The sequence below is a fragment of the Crocodylus siamensis genome, chromosome 3, assembly GCF_052110815.1.
Source record: "Crocodylus siamensis isolate JL-2025a chromosome 3, ASM5211081v1, whole genome shotgun sequence".
Taxonomy (NCBI): Eukaryota; Metazoa; Chordata; order Crocodylia; family Crocodylidae; genus Crocodylus; species Crocodylus siamensis.
The window spans coordinates 38,020,263-38,039,625 of record NC_143397.1 but is presented as its reverse complement, the minus strand read 5'-3'; the positions used below and the strand labels follow the sequence as shown (position 1 = coordinate 38,039,625).

Genomic DNA, 19,363 nt, shown 5'->3' with positions numbered 1-19,363 from the left:
ATCTGGGAGTTGTGAATTGAAGCGGTGAACTACAAGAATTTCAAACAAACTAGAGGAATGTCTAGATACTCTAGGATTCACATGAATGCAGTCCCAGTTTGATTCCAAAAAATGGCAAAGTTTTGTGGAAGAATAGTTCTTAATTGCCTGAACTGCTTTAACTCCTCCTACATGGGAATCTACCGTATTTACTCAAAATGACTCTGAATTTAAGAGGACCCACCCCATAACTGGATTCTATACATGAAAAATTATACATTTGTTATAATTTTCCATATATAGAATCTAATTATTGGAGAGTCACCTTTAATTCATTCCCCTCTCCCTCCCCTCCCCACCATCACTGATACTATCCAGGACCCAGTTTTCATTTGCTTGCAACTTTGTCAGATTTCAACCTTTCAGGTGGATGGGAAGTTTTGGACTAAATCTGTAATGCAGTCATCTATATGATCTGTACCTTGTTTGCTGCAGAAATTGGAGGGTGTATACTGAATGATGTGGGAAGAGAAAGAATGCAATTGTGGTTAAGGTAGCAAGGAACATAGGAGTGGATGGGACTATGTAGGTCATTGAGTCCAAGCCCCCCAACTCTCCCAAGCCTCTCTCCACATCTGCCCCTTTATCTTTGCTCTGTGCTGGCAGGCTCCATCTTAATTCTAGACTGGGGGACTGAGCATAGTCCCAGCCTAGTCCTCATAGCAGCTGTGCAGACTATGCACTGCTGCTACACGACTAGGACTGCACTCAGTGCATCAGCCTGCAGAGTGTGGATGGAGTCTGCTGGTTCATAGCAAGGATAAGGGGAGGAGAGAGGAGGCAGGCAAGGGAGCAGAGGCTGCATGGAAGGGGGATGTGGGGGAGGAAGGACTGCAGAGGGAAAGTGGTAGGGTGGCAGAAGTATTGGGGGCTGGAAGAGGCAGCAACAGCAGCTATGGCCCCAAACCTGGAAAAGGGCTGGAGCCCAAGCCACAGCAGCCACCTGCCCCACTCCTCCCCAGCCCCATACTCATTTCTAAGACAAGGGGGCTTTTTTCCCCATGTTAAAGGAGTGGGAGGGGGGCTCATCTTAGAATAAAGTAAATATGATACCAAGAAACAAAGTACGGTTAAAATTATGGCCTGCTTCCAAGTCCTTACCGACTCTATGACATGGCTCAATAGCACCACTTTACTCATGTATAGTAGACCCGCTAGCTTCAAAAAATGCACTCAAGCTGTTTGTATGCATATAGACTGGCAGCATATATCCCCCGTTTTATTTTTCTCAGGCCTAGAGTATAAAAGACACAGGTTTTATATGTGCTTTCCAGTAAAGGGGAAGGGCTTTTTGGACTACAAGAAACATGTGTTTTCAGCATACACAAGACTACCAGGAAAAAGGCCAATATTTTATGCTTTTACTTTGGGTGTGACTATCTTTGCACAATGCTAGGAAAACAAAACCTCATGAACATTTACCATTTTAATCAAAGTCTAGTGTGTAAACTTTGATGTGATGTGAACTTATTTGCTATAACATTTCTGTATATCACACAGCTATCTGATTAGTATAGAGATACCCACCTCATGTCTCTCCACTATGCTGTCAGAATTTACTCAAGGATCCATCAGAATTTCCAAATCTATCATTGCCTGCATTCTGCAAAGTAAGGGTGGCAACAATAATTGATACCTCCCAATTTACTAACTTCCCCAGTGATTGTTGAGGAACTCTCTTGAAATGGAAGACAATGCTATGATATTTTACTACCACTGCTGAATCTGGTGGCAAGAAGATATTTCCTAGACTGGAACGTCCTTACTTCCTGAACCCTACATGTGGAAGATCAGTGGGACTTCCTTCATTATTCTGCATTACCTATCTCCAGACTGTTCAGTATGTTACTGAATTTAAAATGATAAATACATTTGGCAGCATCATATAAAGCAGAAGTGCCTCCTCCAGACATAGTCCTATATATACACATTAACTGTTCAGAGGATCTCTTTTGTATCAGTAGGCACAAGCTGTGTCATTCAATTGCTGCAATTAGTGCTTGTGTCAGAACAAACCAAATAAAACAAAATACTGTGACACTGGGAAAGTGGCTAATAGTTTCCATGACTGCAGAATGCCACTGCTGGTCAACCTGAAAGGGTCTGAATAACACCTAAAAAGAAAAACTTACATTAAATTTTATTCTGCTACTTACAGGCATTTCATTATATAGTCAGTCTTAATTATTCTGTGCTTGATTAATCTGAATTGAATGGCCTAAGCATTACCCAATGGAACAGTATGTAAATCTCACTGAATTGTGAATCATTACATTTAGACACCCAAGTTTTCCAACAGCTGTAGTGTGAATCAAGTGGAACTACAGCAATTATAACAGTGATGGCAAATACCCAGGCCAGATCTGGCCCATCAGAAGCATTTATCCATCTTCTGAGAGAGATTACATTTTAAAAAGGACATCTCTACTTCTTAGTGATGCAAAGAATCATTCCAGATGTAATAAGCATACAAACAAGAGCAAAATCAAACCAAGTTATCTATTAGTCTTCAAGGTGCCTGATAAAGTCTCTCTCAGGACATGTGAACTTTCCTCATTCATCTTAGTAGGTAATGCCCCATCTGTCTGCAGGCTGGATGCCGTTGGTGGTCCTGATCCAGGACCAAGCCCAGCACAGTGGGCATGATCTGGCTATGTGGAGGAGGAGGCAGGGCAACCTGGCCCCATGGAAGAAACGGGGCATGGTTTGGCCCCACAGAACAAAAAGGGTGTGGCTTGTCCTTCCAGGGGAGAGGTTGTGCCCTGGCCCCAGCTCAGCCCCACAGGGGAAAAGAGAGCATAGCTTGGTTCCAAACCTAGCCCCAAATGAGGGGTCAAGAGGGAGGGAGTGAGGGAGTAGCCCTGATCCAAAAGCAGGGCAGAGGGTGTGGCCTGGCTGCACAGGGCTTGGGGTTTGGGAATCTGCTGAGGGGAGAGTGACAGTATTAATGGCCACCGCTTTCCCACCATCAAATTTCCCACCGCCTGGGGAGTCCCGCAGGCCAGATGCAATGACTTTGGCAGGAGGTTGAGGACTCCTGTTGTAAAGCAACAACTATGTGCCAAAAATAAACAGTCATCTGAGTTGTTTATGCAGTTTTGGCAGTCGTATACACAAATGACCAAACAAGCAAAGGGCAGAAATAGGGTGATGGTCCTAATAGTGCCTGGCATTATTTTTGAGACCCACTAAGTGATTCTGAATGCAAAAGTCACTGCCCCCTTTTCCCCTCCAATATGTCTATATATTTAAGACAAATCCTAAAACCTGTTTTCTTCACAGCTGCCCTCTCACCCACCTGATACACCTACAGTATATTTTAAGATACTGTATTGATTATGACATCATCAAGTATGGAGACAGTAAGAAATCTTTAGAGCAGGGCTGTCCAAATTTGAAGCAGTGACCCAAAGGATGTACTAATAGGGCCTGCACCTGGGCAAGCCAGAGTAACTTGGGCTGCACAAATCAGGCACCCACCTTCTCCCCACCACAGAGCTGCATACCCACCCTCCGCACTATCGCATTGTGCACCCACCACCTCCTTCACCACTGCACTGCACACCTACAAACCCTGCTCCCTCTGTACCATGTACCCACACAGGCACCCCACTGCAAGCCTGCATCCCCCCTGATTCCTCCCACCTCCTGCTGCACTGCATGTCCTAGCATTACTCTCAGCTATCTATGCTGCTGCACTTCCCCACCTTCTGAGGGAGGAGTAGAGTGGAAGCTGGAGGAGTGAGGGAGAACCCAGAAGCTCCAGGTATCGTTGCAGCTGCAGTGATGGGTGGAGTGGGAGTCAGGAAGAAGCCTGAGGGCCACAGTTTAAGCCCATGTGGGCTTAAACTCGATGCCGCCCTCAGGCTGTGAGTTGAACAGCCCACTCTAGAGAAATTCCATCCTAAGTTTAACAACTTCCACTTTTCCATCAAACTGACTCTGGAATACTCCACCCAGTAAATTCATTTCCTAGACACTGCAGGGAAGGTTTGCCACATTGCCACCACGCTGTATCACAAACACACTGACTGCTACAGCTGCCTTCATGCCCCCAGCTTTCTTCCCAAGCACACTACTAGATCCACTGTCTACAACCAAATTCTATGTTACCTGATCCCACTGACTGAGATGGACACCTTAAGGATCTGCAGCAGGGATTCCTACAATCCCAAAATCATGGTCATTCAAATCAACAAACCCCACTCCAATCTGTTACAATACCAACCCCAAGACAAGGACAACAGAATCCCTCTGTTGTCATCGACAGCCCCTAGCTTGAACATGCTGGACACGTCATTAATGACTTCCAAGCCCTCCTAGAAAATGACAACCACCTCAAGGTAGCCATGGGCAACAAACCTAAACTTACAGACAGCCCCCAAACCTAAAATGGCATCTCTCAAGCAAAAGTCTCCTTAACTCCTATTCTCACCAAGGCACCAGGCCTTGCAACGGACCCAGATAGAAGGTATGCTCCTTTGTGAGCAATACTTATGTGAAAGAATGAGGGTACACTGATCAGACATTAAGTCCCAAAACACACAAAAGCTGGTGGCAGAACACTGTAACCTTCCTGGACACTCCACTGCTGACCTCAGTAGCTGTTTTTATACAGAAAATTTTAAAAGCCAACTCAAACACAAAACTGTAGGATAAGAAATCACCAACAGACTAGATTGTGTTAAGTATGGTCTAAACAGGGACTTATTACTTGTTTGCCTCTCTCATCACTGCCCCCCCTCCTTTTCCTGTCTTTAAATCACTCTATTTGATAGCCTGCTCTGTGCATGTGTCCTTTCACAACATCTAATGAAGTGAGCTCCGTTCACACATCTCTCATTTAGTTCTTCTATATGGTGCAGCCCTCTAACCTTACCTTCTGCTTGACTTGAGACTAACATGGCTCTCCTAGCAAAGTTTAGCTACTAGTCAAAAGAGTTATACAGTACTTTGTAAAGACCAAATTGCACACTCATTCCTTGTGTAATCCTCCCACTGTTATCAGCAGTAACCTATCATGGACAGAGGATTGCATACAGCATTAATTTTGTATTCCCGGAATAAAAGGTCATGAATAACAACTGAATTAGGCTCTTTCTTCATATTAAGCACAGCACTACTGGACCACAGATATAGAACTCATGGGCACTGTTGGGTGTTCTGTTCACAGTGAAATGTGGACAAACCTACCAGTATTTGGAAAATTTTCTTGTGGTGTTCTTTCAGTGTATACTGTGTTCCAAGATGGCATTTATTGTGCCAGCTTAAGCCAGCTGATTAACAGAGTGGCTTTTGTATTTGCTCTGGAAAAAGTTTTAGTAGCTGATGAAGATAATTAAACTGTTTTTGTATTCAGCATATTATGTAAGCAGCAGAAAAATGAAGAATATGGGAGTACTTTGCATGGAAAGAGAAACTATCTGATGGCCTTGGTTTTTGCAGAACCAAAAAAAAAAAAAAAAAAAGAACAATTCAATTTGGGGCTACACAGTTACTAAGTACTAACATTCAGTGGTAAACACAAAATTTTGGGCCTCTTACTTCTTTCTACAATAACAGATTCATAGGGCAAGTTGTCCGAGGCCATTTGCAAATACAGGGCACTTCTACATATGTGTCCAACTGTGCAGTTGTTACTGCGTAGTCATTTAGAACTTGCTTAGCAAATACTAAATGACTACGCAGTAACCACTGGTACTGCGCCGTCTCAGAGACACATGGGTTGTTTCCGACCCTCCAGTACAGTAGCATCGAGATACTGCACAGTAACTTGTTGCTACTGCGCAGTAGCCTTAGCATCACGGTTCATGCCCACCGAGGCTTTGTCACCGCAGCAATGCACTATGTCTCCATAGCTTGACATAGCATCTCATGTAAATGCACCCACAGATTATCATACCAGTGACAGGCTGTAGGTGTATTCCTCGCCCAGAATTCAGCAGCTTTAGGAGAAATTCTTTCTCCTATAGCACTCAAGTAATAGTCTAGTCAAAGCTCCAGCTATGATTCCAGCAGTACAGACACTGTGCAGGCAACTTGTGCAAAGAAACAGAGTAAGAGTGATTTTTATTTTGTGCAGTTACTTCTTGTTTCAGACTTGTATTTTAATTGAGCCTTTTAAATCATGGAATAAACAGAGAAAAAATCATCCACCCTATCTCTTTACTACTCTGGGACTGATTTTCAGGCCCACCTATCATATTTATCAGTCAATGCCCTGGAACATATTGCTTTCTGCTTCTTTCACACTTCACTTTCTCCTTTCTCCTTCAAAAACAAATGTTTTATATTCAAGAAGCTGGTGCTTGGGAATTGCAGCTAAGCACCAGCTCCCATCCCAGTCCTACCCATTCTCATAATGTGTCACCTTGTACTTGTGAAACAATGGCATGTTTTCTATCATGAAGTTCAGAACTGGAGGAGGGAAGGCAGCATTGTAGCATTCAGCATCTTGAAAATAATGGACTTTTTGACTTTGAATGGGACAATAAGGACACAGTGAAAATAAGGCTGCCAAGGTTTGAACCAGTATGCTTGAGATTAAGTATTCAGCTCCTTAGCTAAAGTTTATTTTGACTTCTCCATACTTCTTATGAGTCAACATCTCACAACAGTTTATTAGTAAGATTTCACCATTTCCTGTCTCTCTGGCTTCATTCAAACATGTATTAATACATTTCTCAAACTGTTCTGACTATCCCTGCCTCTGGTCTCAGCTAAAATCTGAAAATATAGAAGTTAACATAATGGAATACAGAAAGATCAATTAGGCCTCAAAATCACGTTTTGTTAACATAAGGTCCCTTAAAAATCTATGCTCACTAGAACTGTTTAAAGATAAGATAATCCCACATTAATTTTATCTGTTTTTCTCTGTCATGTTGTTTAAAACTAATCCTTATCACAGACAAACAGAAGCTTCTGTGTTTGCTTTGTTCACATACAGCACACTTTAATTTGTCTACTATTTATAAAAGCAACATTGAATTATTTTGTCACATTTACTTCGCCCATATTATTGTTATCAGGGAGACTAAATTCTGAATGTCTTCCAGTCTTCTATAGAAAACTTTCATACTTAGGTTATTAACAAGTGTATTGTCCCGCAGAGCGTATATCCTTAGCCACTACACACCAAAGCAGATCCTGTTTCTTTTGATATTGATATTGTTATTGATTCAAAGCAACATCTCAAAAGCAATGCATATATGAAATAGGATAAAAGAAGAGAATTGGCAATAGTACTCTGAAAAAAAGATTTCTAAAATTAAAATAAAACAAGAAAATTCAGAAACCTGCCAATTCACATTAATACTTACAATAAATGACAATTATTCATGGGCAATATTACCATTACTTAGCTTTTATATAGTGCTTTGTCTTTTTGGAGCACTGGATAAATTGTACAGATGTTAACTAAATTATCTGTAAGCGTCTATCCTGAAAAGCTATGTCTGGTAAGGGACAGGTGTGGTGGGGGGAAGTAAAAACGCAATCCTAAATTCCTACCATTCTCACTCTTTTCTTTTGGGAAAGAACTGGCTAGCATACTCTCATGGGTTGGAAAATATCACCCTTAAACAGGCAGAAGGCTAGCTGCCAGGTGTCCAGAGTTCTATTGGAGGGAAAAGTTTTTAGATCAAAACTAAGTTAGAAGATTGGCCTGGAGTCAACAGGATGATTCTAGGTCAATGAGATGGGCAACTGAGCAGGAATTTCTGCTTGGTATATGAGAGAGAAGACACTATCAGGTAGCCATTGGAAAAAGAGGTCAAGACACAGCTGCTTGGAATCAGGAGGATAATCTACCATGTGACTTTTGTGCTTATGGGATCTGACATAGCTCCATCCAGTAAAATCAGACACCAACAATCTCAGTTTACGTTTCTCTACAGTTTCACAAACCACACTGAGGTTGGATCAGATAACAGAGCAGCAGGTTGTACTACTGACTGGGTTAAAAAGCATTCCCTTGTGTGAAACTAAATACGATATAGCATCATGTGGGAAGATACCTGCATAACTTTCATGAAGTCTCTCTCCCCTGAATACAGGTCACCCTTGTGAAATAAAAATATCGTGCTATTGTTGAGTGGTGACTGTCTCTGCAGTTGATCTTAGCCTCTTCAAAAGGTGGTAGGGGTCTGAGTTCAGTCAGTCTCAAGACTGGGGATTGGGGGTCTCTTTTACTAATTCCTGGCGGTCTGTCACACCTTTGTGATGTGCAGGAGTAAGTATTATTATTCTCATTTTATAAATGAGAAAAAAAGGAAGGTGCCATAACTTACTGCCAGAACTGGAATTTAGAACCCTCCAGGCATGTCTACATGAGACGTTTTACTGCACACTAGACTGATCTACTGTGCAGTAAGGTGTCACCATATAACCATGTGCAGCAGCTACTGTGCAGTAAATTAGGCTAATGATCAGTTTTCTACTACCTGTCTTTACCTTAAATTTGGTACTTCTTTATGCTAATCAATAAGATACACTATGTCTTCACTTTAGCAATTAAAATTCTTAACAGCCAATTATTCATATCTTAATTTTTCAATTCCTGTTATATTAATAACTTGTGACTGACATTTCTTATTTATAGGGGTGCACCAATAGTGATTTTTGGGGCCAATAGTGATCTGATTTCCGATACCCAGCATGGCAGCTTAGAGAGCTGCATGCAGCTGGTAAGTCTCTTGTGGTGGAAGGGGAAGTGGGAGGGAAGAGGCCTGTGGTGAGGGAAGCGTGAGAAGGGGCACAGGATGGAGCCACAGCTTGTCTGGGGGTGAAGGAGAGGGGTGCCTCCCAACGCTGCATGCACCTCGTGAGGACACAGGGGTGGAGGGGGCATGTACTTCCTGGATCTGCATGAGGTGGGCTGGGGTCAGGGTGGTGCTGGGTTCTTCCCAGCAGTCGGGCTAGGCTGAGGTGCGCTCAGGGCAGGCGATGGCAGAGCTGGGAACAGCTATATGTGGGGCTGCAGCCACCCCAAAATTTGCCATAGACCCTTCCACCCCCCTCCCAGTGCTGCCACTGCCCACCCTGAGTGCAGCCTAGGCCAGCCCCTTCCAGGAACAGCCCGGCCCAGCCCCAGCCTCAGCCAACAGTTGCCAGGCTGTGCTCCTCGCCACCTACATGCTGCGCTGCAGCTGTACTGCCGCTGCACAGATGCACAGGGCATTTATTAGCCACACTCAGCCACATCAGGCCAATTTCCGATACAGACAATTTTCTTTATATCGGTGTCAATCTGATATCAGATTGATGTATCGGTGAACCTCTACTTATTTACTACATGATTAACTTTTTATTAATGATTTATCAAGCCGGTTTTGTAAGGAACTTAGAATTCAAATAAAAATGTAGAAAACCAGTATTTTAAAATGCATTTTAAACATATTTGAAAATATGTTAAAATACTGTAATATTTTAAAATATGTAAATACTTGTAAAAGTATTTAAATATTTAATTGTGTTGTATATTTAAAGTTAATATGCTATACACATAAGTACATATTTTAAAATATTTGTAAATGTTTGTTTTTTTAAATAAAGGAGGGTGTTTAGTTTTTTCTATGCTTCTGGGCCCTGCTGGTTACCTTATTGGGCCAGGAAAAAATGTTCCCCTCCTATTGCTTCAGGTAACAAGGGATATTTTCACCTTTCTCAGAAGAATTGGGTGTTGCCTGCAGCCAAGGCTGGGGATTTTGACCAGGTGCACCAATCCTCCTGCTAGAACTAAAACCCAGAGGTTCCAGGTTGGAGGGTCTTGTCCCAACCGCTCAGGCTCAGACCAATCGCCACATCTGGGATCAGGGAGGAATTTTACCACCTAGTCAAATTTGTACAGACTGTGTGGTTTGGCTTTCCTCCATTGTTGGGGACACAACCGTCATCCTTGGATCTCTTGAACACATTTTAACAACACTTACAACAGCAAGACACCGATTGCCATTGCCCCCTCGCTTTACCTGTGGCCAGTTAGGGTGCTTTTAGTGCCCTTGGGCAATATGCCTTGTCGTTGTGCAAGAGCACTGACTGTAGTTTTAGGAGTAAGTTAGACAAGGACTTGTGTAATACGGTTTGGATAGGAGTAATCATGCCTCATAGCTGGTCTAGATAATCTCTGAAGGTCCCTTTCACCTGAATTTTCTATGATTCTATGAAAATATTTTTATTAGCTATAATTTGCATGACTTCCTCAAACCATTGGCAGCAAACACATACTGCTTTTTATTATACATTTAAAAAATTTAAATGATTACAATCGATTATAATATATCTAGGGTTTTATATAGATAATTATTTCACAATTTTGAGACAGAAGATATCTTTAAATTCAAGGAAACTGATTTTTTTAATAAACCCTTGATAACTCTGGTAATTGGTATAGTTATTAATAATCTTAGACTATGGATAGAGATACATGATAAGCATTCCAAATTCCACTCCAGTTTGGAGCACTTAACATTTAGACCATTTCAGGCCATGAACAGATGTACAGCACTCCACAGTTCCTTGCCCCCACCAGCTACCAGTGTTTTAAAATCACTGCAATGGCATGCATAAGGCATGCTCTCCAACTAGAGGGTATGACACTGGGGTGCACACAGGGAGTGGGGGAAGGGGGTAAGAGTGGTGAGGTATCAATGAATGTTCTTTTGTGCACTCTGCTTCAGGTCTCCCAGACTACCTCCTTCCCCTCAGCTGGTCTGGGAGACCAAATGTTGACAGGCACACAGAAATTAACGCTCTCCAGCCCCCAACCCTTGCATATCTGTATGTTCTCCCATTTCCGGCAGGGATGGGGAGAATGTGGGAGCATGGATCCTGCAGTTCCTGGGTTCTGACAGTGGAGTACTCCAGAAGACCAGAGCTACAGGTGAAGAGGCACACAGTGATTCTTGCTTTCCAGCCCAGATTACAGCTGAACACATAGGAGAGCACCTATTGACTGTATTCTCTTTTCTTCCGGAAGAAGGGGAGTGGGAGGGAGAATGGAGGTCTCTGGGTTACTAGAGGACCAAGACACCCACTGTTGCACTCAGAGTGGAAAGACATACAGAAGTTCTTCAAAATGAAATGCTTCCAAAATGCTCACTATTTTCTTCAGGTTTATTTTTTGGAGTGCTTCAGCATTTCAAAAGATGTGAGCATTTGTCCACTGGCCCTTTGAAGTACTTCAAATGGTACTTCTGTGCATGGCCTTACTTTACTGTCAAGTTCATCTAATTGTCTGGATAGTCCATGATTCACTCTGAACTGAAGCCAAGTTATTCTAGCCAAGTCAAACAGTCAGGCAATTAAAGCGACAAACTAGTGGCTACTTAAGTCAGGGGTGAGCATGCCTATAGGTTTGCTTTGCCTGTTGAGACCCATCTGTATTTTTCATGCTCTAAATAAATTGCCTTTACCTGGTGGACTCCCGTGCCCTGCTGCAGCTGTAGCAATAGCAAAAGCAGAAGCAGGAGAAACAGAGCAGTGGCTGTTATCAGCAGTCTGTACTGTAAAGGGAACAGACAAATAAAGGTCAACAGCGTGTATTTGGTTTTATTTTTTTTCAAAACATTTCAAAGCTTACACTTTACCATTCATTTAACTCTTATAGTAACAACAAATACTCAAGCACTTCATGCAAGTATTCCTACTTAGTGTATATTTTATACAGACAAGGGATCCTGTACTAGAAAGCAAAAGAAGTTAGAAAGACATTTCTGGCTTGGTTTTATCCCCAGATCACATTAATAAATGTTGCAGTTCAGAAAACTATGATGGCGTCACAGTGGATAATAAGCATTGACTGAACAAAAGATGAAAATGATAGTAAAACTACTTAAAAATAAATCATGCAAATCATTTTTAATGCTCAGCTTAAGCTAAAAAAGTGATGTTGAAGTTAACCAAACTATGGGACTACTTACATGGGTAACTTCTTATAGACTGGGACCCAAAATGTTCAGGATTCAATATGGGTACATTTTGAGCAAGATTTCAGACTTTCACCTGGTTGTTACATAAAATTAGCAGAGCTTTGCAAAACTTACTGATGTTGCTCTGTAGGGAATTCTGCAAACCATTCTTCCAACTTCCATTAATGATTTTGCTTTGCAGTTCCTAATTTTTTAACCTAAACTCCTTCATACATACTCATCAGAGCCAAGAATAAAGACTTTGGTTGGTTTAAAATTACCCAAAAATATTTCTATAATATATTAGTGGTTATTTAGGAAGGTTGCATTTGTGTTACTTTAAAACAACATGAAATAAATGGTTTAAAATCTGTATTTAATGAGGGAGTCATCTTTAAAACATTTACAGGACATGGCTAATGGTTCTCTTAGCAATTTGAAGGAACCATCAGAGAACTATTTAGCAATATCCACCTCTCACTTTTTTCTTTTCAATTAAACAATTTTCTCAAATACTAATGAATAATCTGACACCATATCTGTAAACATACACTGCCACACATGAATAAATATAGTTTTTTCCCTTTAACTGTAAGGGATGCTGTGCATCTCATGATTACATTCGGTACCTAAAGTGTACCCCAGAGTAGCTCCCAAAACCTATTAAGGTCTCTTAAAAATAAGATGGAGTCAATATTAATCATTAAATAAGGTACACCCTGTTCTGCACAGTGTAGACCATTTCAGCATATCCCAGCTCCCAATATGCTTTTCATTCTTTTGTTATTAGTATCATCATTACCTATGGTAGCAACATTCATATTCCGATGGCTTTTTATAGATGAAGAATAAGCAGAAACACAAAACTAAAGACATTATTTAGACAATAATTCTTTTTTAATATCCTACAAAAGCTACAGAAACAAAATTGAGTCTCTTTCTTACCCCCTGGTTGCCAGTAGCGGAGATGTCGTGGAGTTGAGGGAGATCTACTTGGGGATAGCTCAGGTGTTTCCACTGCTGAGGTGCTTTCAGGAATGGTTCTGTCCACTGAAACAGACTCCAGAACTGCTGCTTTAAAACAGCAACGGATATTAGTACAGAGGTGATTTATTTTCCGTAATTTGTTGCCCATTTAAAGTGCAAACATTTTTTTAAATGTCTAGAAATCTAGGGAGCAGTACAATAAATGGCTTTAGGAAATGAAGCTATTTCTTATTTTTCAATAAAATAGGCTCTTTTTAAAGGTGAGTTTATGATAAGTAGGTCATTTCTGAGAGATAAATGGTTTACGAGGTACATAGAAGAAGCTGGTATCACAACTTCACTCAATTTAGGGACAGAACAGAAAATATCAAGGTTATAGATAAATTAGTGTAAGCATATACTATTATAATCACAATAAAATGCATGACAGGCTCGTACTGCCCCCTTTGCAGTTAACAAATATTTAGTGGCAGGAAGATCATTAATGAGTATGTTATGCAAGTGTATTTTACAGTTCTAAAATAATTCCAACAAACCCCATTTAATAGCTGTGAACATTAAAATACATTCTCTTTATATTTTGTTCTATGCTATTCTGAAAGTTGTCAGAACTTCTTATTAAATAAAACTCAGAAACAATTATCCTATAGATGGAGGTAAAGAACAGAAGCCGTATACAGATGTTACATTTGTAGCGCTAAATATGCCCTTGTAGTGCTATAAAAAGCAAGCACTGAAAAATGGATGAAAGGACTACAGTCTGTTACCTCTTTCAAGGAGGAACTTCTTGGTAGTGCTACATTTTCTAGTGCAATATATAATACCTGTAGAGTTACATGTAATGCTATAGGGGTCTCTACGACGCTCTAGCTCAGAGGTTTTCAGCCTTTTAAAATAAATGTACCCCTCGTGGCCAGATGTGGAGTGGGGCGGGGGAAGAGCGTCCATGTGTGAGCTCCCCGCAACCCTGGCCACCCAGCCAGGCAGTGCCTGTATGGCCTGCAGAGGGGTGCCACTGCCCTCGCCCTGCCCCAGCCCTGCTCCTGGGAGACAGTGATATGGGGTGGCGGATGGCAGCGCTTCATCCCCACCTGCCCATGCATACCTGCAAGGGCCTTCCCAAGTACCCCTGCTCTAGCTTCTCACAGCCCTCTCCTTACCTTCTGCCCCTCAAAGGGGGAAGGAGGGTAGGAGGTAGAGTTGCTGGCTCCCTGATAACTTGCCCTGCTGGGATCCTGTTACAGCCACTGCTCTAAAAACCCACTGCAAGAGCTGCCAGCTGATCACTGACAACCTGTCTCCTTCCTCTACAAGGGAAGGCTGTCAGTGATCAGGCTCTCCTGGGGGAGGAGGTTCCAAGACGCATCTCCTTTTCACCTCTTGGTTGGAAAGCGCAGAGCTCTACATTTTTAGAGTTTTACAAATGCTCCCTCCAGACATTACATTTGTCCCCAGATATATACAAGTGTCCTAAAACAAACGGTAACATACCAGACATTAAAGGAATCTATCTCAGGATAAAAATGACCGATCCACCACAAAAACAGTCTGGCCAGGTAGAGAAACCCCTACAATCCCCTAGTACTCTGCTCTTCCTATTGATACTCTCTGCTCTCCCTGATGGCTGTTCACTCTATATAGTTCACCAATGTGCTCAGTTCCCAGGCTATGCACGCTTTAGTTAAAGGTCCTGGCACATGCACAGGTTGGGAGCCAAGCACACCACTGGCCAGTGTGCTGCAGTCCCGAGCACAGACACGTTGGTAAATGTTGTGACGTGTCTGCAGCCCCAGAGTCCAGACTGGCTGGTGATCTGGCTCTCAGCTGCAGGTATTCCTAGTAAAGGTCCCAGACTGCCTGCTGCACAGGAGTCAGGTTGCCAGTCAGTGACGATCCTGACCCCTGAGCTGCAGGTATGGGATACTTTACAGGGTGAGAGATCTCTCTGCAAGCAACAAAAGGGGCTAAGGGAGGAGGCTTGTGCCTAGGAACTTTAAAGGGCTCCTGGGCAGCCCAAAACTGGCTACAGCTGGCTTTTGGGCTACTGACCCACTGACAGGTTCCCAGGAAGATGGGAGAGCCCTGTTGCCCCTAGCAGGATAGCATGCTTTTGTGGGACACCACCCAGGGGGCTTGGAACATGTGGCTACTCACAGCACTTTATTTTTAGCAGTGTAAGAAACTTTGGAGCACTAAAGAGAATCTGGAAAGCACCTGGAGACAATCTTTATATGGCTACAAATGAACTCCTGTCCATAACCTGAGAAAACAAGTAGGCTACTTCACAGGCACCCATGAAAAAACTACAGCAAAATTCACAAATAAATAACACGATACAAACCAACAAGTGCTAAATTCTCACTCTGAAAATAGCTTCATCATGATTTTGCAGCACCTCAGAATAAGCAATGGAACGAACGCAAATGTGTTCTCAATACAATGTGTCAAGTAAAGAAGAGAGAGTCCTTTTTAAGCCATTCCATGCAATAATAAAAAATAGCTAATATAAATGAAGCAGAGCAGATTTAAGGCATAGTTTTGTTAAGAAGAATTCTAAATGAACAGCCATAATTATAAGTTGGCAGAATGGCTTATCCAAATGAGGGTGGATGGGTGGGGAGTAAATTTATCAATTATAATTTACATTAAATTTGAAAAAGTGCACCTCCTGCAATGAGAATACTTAAATACAAGTTTTAAAATGACAGTATCAACAACAGCTTGCAGAAATACAGAAAAAAAATTTGGAAATTCAAGGAATTCCCTTTTAGATGAAATACGGGCCACACTCAAGAAAAGGAGGTAGGTAACCTGCCAACACAAAACCAAAATCATGGAAATTGTACAGCCATAGTGGACACAGATAAAGCCTATTTCCCTACCTGACATTTGGCAGATGATGAGTAAAAAAGCTAACTGACACTAGGTAACTACCGATTACTTGTTATTAAAAATAAGTTTGTACATTAAGGAAATAATAAGTAGCACATTGTATGCCCACTGCTACCCATCACTTCACAGAAGCAGGGGTTTCCATAGTCCATTCCCCTTCCTTTAAACTGCTATGACAAAACAACGTTCATCCCACAATGCCCGTAGGGAATGGGGATCATTGCAAAGTAGCAGTATAATGTGAGGCTCTTTCTATTTCCAGTGTTTCATAGTTTCATAGTTGGTAGGGTTGGAAGGGACCTAAGCAGATCATTTAGTCTGACCTCCTGCCATGGGCAGAAAAGGATGCTCAGGTCAAATGACCCCAGCTAGGTGGCTATCTAGCCTCCTTTTAAAGACCCCCAGGGTAGGGACAAGCACCACTTCTCTTGGAAGTTGGTTCCAGCTCCTAGCTGCCCTGACTGTGAAGTAGTGCCTCCTGATGTCTAGCCTGAATCTACTCTCAGTCAACTTATGGCCGTTATTCCTTGTTACCCCTGGTAGTGCTTGGGGGAAACAGGGACTCTCCCATTGCCTGCTGGTCCCCCTTGGCAAGTTTATAGGCAGCCACCAGATCCCCTCTCACCCTTCTCTTGTGGAGGCTGAACAGGTTCAGGTCCCGTAGCCTCCACTCATAGGGCCTGCCCTGCTGTCCCCAGATCATGCGAGTGGCCCTCCTCTGGACCTTCTCGATGCTGTCCACATCCCTCCTGAAGTGCAGCACCCAGAACTGGACGCAGTACTCCAGCTGCGGCCTGACCAGTGCCGCACAGAGGGGGAGGATCACCTTCTTGGACCTGCTTATGATGCATCTGTGGATGCATGACAAGGTGCAGTTAGCCCTCCTGACCACATCCCCACATTGGCAGCCTATGTTCATCTTGGAATCAATAGTGATTCCAAGATCCTTTTCTGCCTCTGTGCTGATGAGAAGGGAGTTCCCCAGCCTGTAGGTATGCTGCTGGTTCTTCCTTCCCAGGTGCATCTTTCACTTGTCCATATTGAAACCCATCCTGTTCTCACCTGCCCACCTCTGTAACTTGTCCAGATCTAGTTGTAGCCTGTCCCTCTCTTCTAGCATGCTCACTTCTCCCCACACCTTAGTGTTATCTTCAAACTTTAACAAGGTGCTTTTCACCCCCTCATCCAAATCACCAATGAAAATATTGAACAGTGCGGGCCCGAGGACCGAGCCCTGGGGAATCCCACTGCCCACATCCCTCTAGGCCAATGTTGTCCCCATTTTCAAAAAAGGGAGGAAAGAGGACCCGGGAAACCATAGGCCTGTTAGTGTCACCTCGGTCCTGGGAAAGCTCTTTGAGAAAATTATCCAGGAGCACATCTGCGAGGGGCCAGCAGGGGAGTTTATGCTTAGGGGCAATCAACACGGGTTCATTAGAGGTAGGTCCTGTCAGACCAACCTGGTGGCCTTCTATGACCAGGTCACAAAAGCCTTGGACACAGGTGTTGCGGTGGATGTAGCCTTGCTGGACTTTAGGAAGGCCTTTGACACTGTCACTCACCCCATCCTCATTAAAAAATTAGGCATCTGTGGCATCGATGCCTACACAGTCAGATGGGTTGCAAATTGGCTGGAGGGGTGCACCCAGAGAGTGGTGGTGAACAGGTAATTTCCCTGTGACTTTCTTCTGGCCTTTCTCTGCTTTCCTGCTGCCCTCCCGCCTGCTGATTTTCCTGTGATTTTCTGCTGTTTTCAGGCTTCCCTGACACCTTCTGCAGTCATCCCCCCCCTCCCCTGCAGCTTCTCAGCTCCTCATGGCTGTCCTGTAGTTTTCTCCAGCAGCTGGAGCCTTTCTCCAGCTCCCAGCACCTCCTGCCACTCCCTACAACTTCTTTAGCTGCCCCAGAGCCATCCTCTGCTTCCCCACATCCAGAGCCCCTCTTTAACACTCACATTTTCCCTTAGTCTCATTTTTCCCCCTCCCCATCTACATTTTCAGCTCCCCCGTAGCTCTGGCTCCAGTCCCAGACTCTGTGCCGGCATGCTTCCCTGTTCTGCAGGCTTTGGGCATTGTCTTTTAATCGATTAAGATCAATTAACCTAAAGTTACCCCCGAGCCTCAGCTCTTCAGCCCAGACCCCTGTAGTCTATCGGTTCTAATCTCGGTCCTGGTAACTCCCTACACTTCTGTTTTCTTACCTTAACCTTTCCCCAGGTATCCCAAATACACCAAGCACGTACATACATACATATCACAATACCCAACTTAGGAACTCACTTGTATGTGCTGGTGGGTGGTATGTGTGTAAATTAGTGAATATATATATAGATAGATAGATAGATAGATAGATAGCATTGTGTGTGTGTGTGGTATATGAATTAGTAATCCACGTATGTGTATTGAATGTGCAGGTGTTGGTAACTGGTAACTAATTCTGTCTACATTTGGTGTGTGTAGCGTCTATGGGCTTAAACTGGTGATAGGTATCCATGAACCTAAACTAGTTATTTTGAACGTGCATGTATCTGAGTTGCTAGTGTAAGTGGTGTGTGTGCATGTGTGTGTATATATATATGGCATTGTGTGCATGATATACGAATTAGTGATCTGTGTCTAACTTCTGGGGTGTATAGTGTATGTGCTTGAATTGGTAATAGGTATGCATGTGACTAGGCTGGTTCGGATGTGTATGTGCCTGAGCTGGTAGTGTGCGTGTGTATGCACTGATTGATTTGTGTGTTTCTTTATGTGCATTGTGTTACACCCTCCTGTCTAACAGCGCAATATTGAGATCCTGAGGGTTGGCCTGACCCCACAGGACAACACTCAGACTACTGCACCTGGCAGCACAGTCTGGGGAGAAGATAAGCAGCCAACTGTGGTGAAAGAAGGTTAGGGGCCATTTAGAAAAGTCGGATATATACAAATCCATGGGGCTGGATGGGATGTACCTGACTGTGCTGAGGCAGTTGGCTGATGTGACTGCAGAGCTGCTGATCATCAGAGGTCCTGGACAATTGGAAAAGGACAAATATAGCATCCATATTTAAGGAAAAGGAAAAGGAGGATCCAGGGAACTACAGACTGATCAGCTTCACCTCAATTGCTGGAAAAATCATGGAGTAGAAACTCAAGGAATCCATGTCTAAACACAGGTAGGAGAAGAAGATGATTAGGAACAGTCAGAATGGATTCACAAAGGGCAAGTCATGCCTGTCTAACCTGATTGCCTTCTATGATGAGATGATTGGCTCCGTGGATGTACAGAGACCAATGGATATAGATTTCAAAGATTTCATAGACATTAGGGCTGGAAGGGACCTTGGAAGATCAAGTCCAGCTCCCTGTCCCAACGGCAGGAAGTCAGCTGGGGTCAAAGAATCCCAGCAAGATAAACGTCCAAATGTCTTTTAAAGGAGTCCAGAGTAGGTGCTTGCACCACCTCTGGAGGCAGTCTGTTCCAGGCCTTGTGGGAGTTCTTTACATCCAGTTCCAGTTCTTCTTTACCTCCAGCCTGAAACAGTCTTGTGACCA

General features: G+C 43.1%; 1 protein-coding gene across 2 annotated transcripts in view; it reads right to left on the bottom strand.

The window, feature by feature from the left end:
- Positions 1-19,363, bottom strand: part of RASGRF2 (Ras protein specific guanine nucleotide releasing factor 2) — a 249,315-nt gene that overhangs the window by 96,764 nt on the left and 133,188 nt on the right. Inside the window, exons 16-17 of one of the 2 annotated variants that reach the window (XM_090038177.1) lie at positions 12,894-13,022; positions 11,454-11,543 (exon numbers count right to left, since the gene is read on the bottom strand). In XM_090038177.1, coding sequence (XP_089894303.1) covers positions 11,454-11,543; positions 12,894-13,022 — 219 coding nt within the window. The remainder of the gene's footprint in view (positions 1-11,453; positions 11,544-12,893; positions 13,023-19,363) is intronic. The other variant, XM_090038178.1, reaches the window with a different exon arrangement.